The 6,333-nt window shown below is 50.3% G+C and overlaps 1 protein-coding gene across 4 annotated transcripts; it reads right to left on the minus strand.

Moving 5' to 3' along the window:
- Nucleotides 1–881: 881 nt before the first annotated feature.
- On the minus strand, nucleotides 882–5,914 carry LOC146261063 (serine/threonine-protein kinase SIK1-like). Of its 4 annotated transcripts, none has more exons than XM_084667513.1 (12): nucleotides 5,686–5,914; nucleotides 5,408–5,575; nucleotides 5,170–5,286; nucleotides 4,624–4,687; nucleotides 4,356–4,517; nucleotides 4,057–4,181; nucleotides 3,745–3,868; nucleotides 3,137–3,360; nucleotides 2,608–2,920; nucleotides 2,176–2,454; nucleotides 1,837–2,020; nucleotides 882–1,739 (listed from the first exon to the last, which is right to left on the minus strand). In XM_084667513.1, the coding sequence occupies exons 2-12, from the start codon at nucleotides 5,549–5,551 to the stop codon at nucleotides 1,229–1,231; spliced, it is 2,247 nt and encodes a 748-aa protein (XP_084523639.1). In that variant the 5' UTR covers nucleotides 5,552–5,575; nucleotides 5,686–5,914; the 3' UTR covers nucleotides 882–1,228. The 4 variants fall into 4 exon arrangements, with proteins under 4 accessions (XP_084523639.1, XP_084523636.1, XP_084523638.1 ...); XM_084667510.1 differs by having other exon boundaries at nucleotides 2,176–2,460; nucleotides 5,686–5,910; XM_084667512.1 differs by having other exon boundaries at nucleotides 882–1,736; nucleotides 2,176–2,460; nucleotides 5,686–5,845.
- Nucleotides 5,915–6,333: the final 419 nt, after the last annotated feature.

Below are 6,333 nucleotides of genomic sequence, written 5' to 3' on the forward strand. Positions count from 1 at the left end.
ACAGAGGATTACATGACCCTAGCTTTCTACCTCCTCTGTCAACCCAAGAGCTGTCACCCTAAGAACACCATGGGTAGGTTTCCCAGAGCCAAGTGTTTTCCCCACGTGGCCATTCTGCTTGCCCTACTCCCCATATTACAACGCTCTTCTGAGCATATTTGAACGAGAGAAAGAGAAGAGGGGCAAGATAGTTGGGGTACAGTTCAGACCATCCTAGACTTACCCACCCACCTGGCTTTTTCCATTCCTGTGTCAACTTTTCCAAACCCTTCTCTTTTGTCATTGAATATTTCCTGTCCTGTAGTGTTAGCCCTGTCCAACTGATATCTGACCATCACCCAAGAAGTCTACTAAAAGGTATACACAATAAAGTTGTACAATTAACAAAAAGGCAACCCCTGTGTCCACAGCATCTCTCTGACTACGAGTCCTCTACTAACTTAGACTAATGATGACATTTTATTCTAACAGAGACTGTTTGTTGCAGCACCACATTGTCTACAACACCTCTCAGTGACGTATAAGAAAGAAAAGTTAGGTGTCGGAGGAAAGGAAAAAGGGAGAAAGGAGACACCAAGACTTGGGGTGGGTGGGGGGGGGGGGGGGTGGGGGACAGTGAGGAGGACGCTAAGGAGGGCTGGAAAGATAAAAGGATCAACTCTCCAGGGGTCAGCAGTGCATTGAATGACGCACGCACGCAGAGCGCTGGAATGCTTAACGTGGTTCGGGTTGCACAGCAGATCGTATCAGTTTTATTGTGTTATGCGATACACACTACTTAATACCTAGACTGCCGGCTCAATTAACTAATTGACTACAACAACTATTACATGCCTGTGGGCGGTATGTGAAATACAGTAACAACCATCCACAAAAAAATATTGACGTTGATTAGTTAATTTATTTAAATAAATATATTCAACTCTAACACATGCATATTCAGATAGTACGTGCTTACAATACAAAGTATTACACGCATTTACCAGTAATACAGTTGATTGAACAGCATACTGCAAACATAGAAAATAACCTACAAAACGCAGTTCTGAAAGTGATACTTTGTTTGCGAACTGTGCTACTATGATTGCACGCTGGTACAAAAGGCACAAGGGTATGGTTCAAACAACCTGACAGAAAACGTCAACCAGTAGGACTATCGGGTCAGAGAAGCCATCTTGTGTTTGTTAATCCCTGGGAAGAACCCCCATGGTTTCTGAGCGTCCCAGTGCTATGGGCCATGCGCAGGCTCCAGTCTGCCTAAGGCGGTGGGGAAAAGAGGCTGGGGCTGCAGGAGACTCTGGGTGTAGGTGTAGGGATGCAGGCTGGCCCGAGGCCTCCTCTCGGCCTGGGCTAGCGGATGCTGGGCCTGGTGCTGGGTGAGACCCTCCGCCCGCGGGCCCTGGTGAATGTGGAGACTCGTCTTCAAGAGCTGAGCGGTGGACGCCACCATGGCCAGAGAGGAGGAGGAAGAGGAGGATAAATCCAAGGGTTGCTCTGAGCACGGATGGAAGCAGGACTGGGGGGGCGACGGGGGGGAGGGATGGCGGGAGAAGTCTGCGAAAGGCGCGGGGGTCTGTAGAACGTAGGACGGCGGGCGTGGGTGGGGAGCGTCGAAAGAGGGAGGCGGAGGAGGCGGAGGGGCGAGGGGAGAGGCGGCGTTCGGGTGAGGGAGGAACAGAACGGGCGGCTGAGGGCAGGCGCTGGGGAGAAAGTGATGCAGCGGGATCTGGACGACTCTGCTGTCAGGAAGGGAGAGAAGAAGAGTCAGAAGGGACCGGCCCCTGGACCAGACTGGGTCTAGGAGAGCTGACACGGAGGAGACGCTTCTGGCCTCACCTGTGCTGGAGCAGGGCTTCCTCCCCGACAGGGCTGGAGGGCGCACAGTGGGGCAGCCCTTGGTTCAGCCGGGGACTGGTCGGGGGCATCCACACCTGACGCCCGGGACTCTTAAACCTGTTCAATCCCAGGAGGCCCTTGGCTCTGACCTCCGCCCTCAGCTGCTGGCGGAAAGCCCTCAGACCTAGGGGGGGGGGGGGAGCGGGAGAAGTCTGAGATCCGACTCTGAGAGATCGGTTGAATCCAGCCCTCACAAATCTTGTCATCTGTCTGTCGGAGACGGCCGGACAGTTTGCCGGCTTGCGGTGGATGAGAGAGACGCAGAGAGCAGCCTCGTACCTTGTGTGAGGGAGGTGTCAGAGGCCCTGCGGCCCTCCTGGAACCTCGGTAGGGGGAGGCTGTCCCGGGCCTGGACCCACACCTGGGCCTGGGGAGGGGGCAGTGGGCCGGATGACTCTGTGGGGCTGAGGGTTCCAGGGGCCAAGACTACGGCAGGAGCTTTGATGGAGGTTGTCAGCGGGGAGCAGCCATTGTATGAGGAAGAGGAGGACGAGGAGGAGGAGGAGGACGTCTCACAGCTTTCCAAAGAACCCTCGCCGGAAGTGTCTGCCAGAACATCTGGAACTGACACATGTTCATTGTGGTTAGGTTTACTGGCATGTTTGAACACACAGGTGTGTTGTGATATGGACCAACGTGCGCATAGCACTTCCTGAGTGATTGAAGGAATGCGTGTTTTTACCAGTGCGCGTGTGTGTTGTCTCTACTCACAGTGGGGTGGAATGTGCTTGTTGCTAGCGGGGACTTCCGCTAAGGTGTGTCTACGGGAGGGGTTTAGAGACACGGGGAGGACCTTCTGACGGCCTCCACCTTCCTCCTCCTCGTCTTCCTCCAGCTCCTCCCCCGGGTCTCTGTGCTGGGTCTCGTCCATGCTGGTCTGCAGCAGGCTGCCGTGGGCGGGGCTTGGGAGGAAGCCCGCCTCCTCCACGGCCAGGGACGGCCTCCGGCCGCGCAGTTCCTCCATCTTCTCCAGCAGGAGGCAGTAAATCGCAGAGAAGTGGTTGTAGCTGCTGCTCTGAAGAGACTTATAGGATAATGAGTGGAGAGAATGATTAGATTATAGTACCTGACTTTGAAGAGTCCTTACCAGATGGCTCATACACTTCACACTGATTCATTTCTTGCCATTAACGGATAGCAAAGTAAACTTTCCAAAACAACAAATAAACAACTCTTGACTCTGTAAAGGGACACATTTACAGCTTATCTTCGTAGGTCATCCAAACCTCCCGCCTCTTACCTCCACGGTTCTCTGCTTGTCGATGCCCAGGGTCTGCATGACTCCCAGGACAGACTCGCTGTACTCCCCTACGAAGGGCTCCTTCTCTGGGGCTAGGGCCCAGTGGAGGGCCTGGGGGGCCGCGGTGGGGTCTGCCTGCAGCCAGCGGTGCTGCTTGATCTGGGCCAAGGTGATGCGCTTGGAAGGGTCCACACACAACATCCTCCTCACCAGGCTCTCACAGTCTGAGGGAGGGGAAAAGACACAGGTTATAGAATCAATGAGTCATCCACCATCACTATGGTTGGGTTAATGATGAATTGATTCATCAATAATAGTGGTTATAAACATTGGTTGTTGTAAGGAGTCAGATGGCTGAGCGGTGGTTAGGGAGTCGGGCTAGTAATCTGAAGGTTGCCAGTGCAAAATGATGTTGTGTCCTTGGGCAAGGCACTTCACCCTACTTGCTTCGGGGGGAATGTCCCTGTACTTACTGTAAATCGCTCTGGATAAGAGTGTCTGCTAAATGTCTAAACGTAACCCGATGATACTGGTGGTATTATATGGTATTTTATGCAAGCAGCATCATTTATTCATCAGTGTGGATGGTGATCTCATGTTCCACCTACCCTGGGACATAAAGAAGGGGATTCGGAAGCGCCCCTCGGTGACCTTCTGTCTGAGCATGTGCAGGCTCGGGGCGTCAAAGGGCAGGGCGCCACACACCAGGACGTACAGCACCACCCCCAGACTCTGACGAGCAAGGAGAAGAGCACAGGTGTGAGCACCCGCACACGTTCCGGAACCTTCCAACCCCCGTTCCTCTGGGGTACAGGCCCGTCGAGCTGCGGCTCTGCCTCCAGAGTGAGAGCTCTTCCCGAGGGGGTGTAAGAGAACGCACCGGGGGGCGGCAGAGAGTGGCGCAGGGTGTGCTTCCTCACCCAGATGTCCAGAGAAGGCCCCTCGTATTCCCTCCCTTCGAACACCTCTGGAGCCGCGTACGGGGGACTTCCACACCACGTGCTCAGGGGTTCCCCCTCGCTGAAGAAGTTCCCGAAACCAAAGTCTACATGCAGGAACAGAGAGAGCGTTAGAGACTTGCGTTTATTTATTTTTACGTTGTCATATGGGGGGAACGGAGTGAAACGGTGCATGATCGTTTCATAGCATCGTTCTTTTAGATGTTCCTCCCAACTCTTGTTTTCTGATTAGTGGATAGTCCAACATTGTCTCTGGATACCTGCTAGTTTGATATCCAGGTTGGAGTCCAGTAGGAGATTCTCTGCCTTGAGGTCACGGTGAACAATGTGGTTCTTGTGGCAGTAATCCACCGCTGTGAGGATCTGCCAGAACTTTCTTCGAGCCTCACCTTCACTTAACCGCCCAGACGAAGCCAGATAATCTACATGTGGTGTGTAGAGATTGAGAAACATGTGGAATGTTATACATGAGGAAACTTGTGGTCATATAAACATTTGGTCATAAGAATAACACAGCTCTCCACTTACCAAACATCTCTCCATTTTTGGCATACTCCATCACCATGTACAACATGTCTTTAGATTCCATTACCTTCAAATTAAAGAAAGATATTTTTACAAGACATGGATTTCAGGGATAATTTGCTTAACCCGTGTGTAACCTTTGGGTCATTGTGACCCACCGTGTTGCGACAATTTACCAATACAAAAATGAAGTGAAGCATTTTCTTTTAACCGTCGCGCTGTCTCGGACCACCACAGCGCGAAGGTTAAAAGAAAATGCTTCACTTTGTTTTTGTATTGGGTAAAGTTGTCGCAACACGATGATGGCGATGGGTCATTGTGAACCTTGACCCGAAGGCAGCACAAGGGTTAAGGCCATATTTGGAGCGGAATAGTTAAAACGATTCATCAGGCATCATCATTTTCCACCCTAAAACCCCCTCGAGACTCAGTAACTCAGAGGGGGGGATAATGTCTGGGAATGAAGTCGCAACCCAATAATAAAAACAAAAAGCATAACCTTCTTAAACAAATAACAAGAGGCACTGAGGAGAGAGGGAGATGACCTACCTGGTAAAGCTTGATGATATGAGGGTGATTCATCAGCTTCATGAGTTGAACCTCTCTGTATATCTTCTCCAGGTCTGAAGGGTCTAGTTTAGTTTTGTCAATAATTTTGATGGCCACCTTAAGTCGCAGACAGCAAAACGACATCAAACAATGCTTTTCATTAAGTAAGTTATGATGATTGAATCCATCAGGCTACTGTTTACTGGAAACAGCAATGTCGTAAATAAAAATTACGCACCTGAGTTTTTGTGACTTTGTGACATGCCAGTTTGACAATTGCAAAATTTCCTTTTCCTAACGTCCTGATGATTTCATAGAAACCGACCTGCAGCGCCTTGCCGGAGGGTGAGCTTGGAGGTGACTCCGCCGATAAAATCACCATGGTGAAAGGCTTCGATGGAATCAACTAATAATAATGTAAATGTTTCAACAACAAAGAAATTGTAATCAAATATATTTATCCTAAGCAGACAACTCATCCAACTATATCTTGAGAGAAGAAAATGAATGGACTACCTTCTCAACAAATCTTCCAGTTTCCAGAACATATGCGCACACCTGTTATATTCCTCGTGTGTCCATCCTTAACAGTGTATTTTGCAAACATGGGATCAGAATGAACATCCGTCCTCTGGAAACAAAGCTCGTTCAAAAGGCTCCTTGGAGCCCTGCCAATATGAAACCCACTCCGTTAACGTCACTCTGGCGTCAGAGGCAGAGCTCCGGGCGGTGCGCAAGGTCAGCTCAGCTCGGCTGTGGCACAACCGCTTGACGGAGTCTGAGTTGCCAAGAAACTGATCAACGACTCGTGGCTGAGTCGTGGGATATGTAGCTCAAGGCTGGTAACAGTTGTTCAAAGTCCCACGTGGATTTCAGTCCGATCTGTTGCACCACAACATGTTGAGATGTCAACAATGTCTGGATCAGTCCAGTCTAAGTTGTAGACAGTACATCATATTTCATAAACAAACTACTCAAATAACTGTGTGGACTTGGAAATTCAAGACCCAACTTTGATGCTGTTTGACACTTTATTAGCCATTTCAAAAGACAGTGCAAATACCTTGTCACGTGGACCAGAATATACTCCCGTGTTTATGTGCTATCTGTATCAGTGTGTGGCTTAAACCCACGAGACTGTATCCTAAACTGTCAGCAGTGCTG

Source organism: Hypomesus nipponensis, chromosome 12 (genome assembly GCF_054491055.1).
Source record: "Hypomesus nipponensis isolate SF chromosome 12, ASM5449105v1, whole genome shotgun sequence".
Lineage (NCBI taxonomy): Eukaryota > Metazoa > Chordata > Actinopteri > Osmeriformes > Osmeridae > Hypomesus > Hypomesus nipponensis.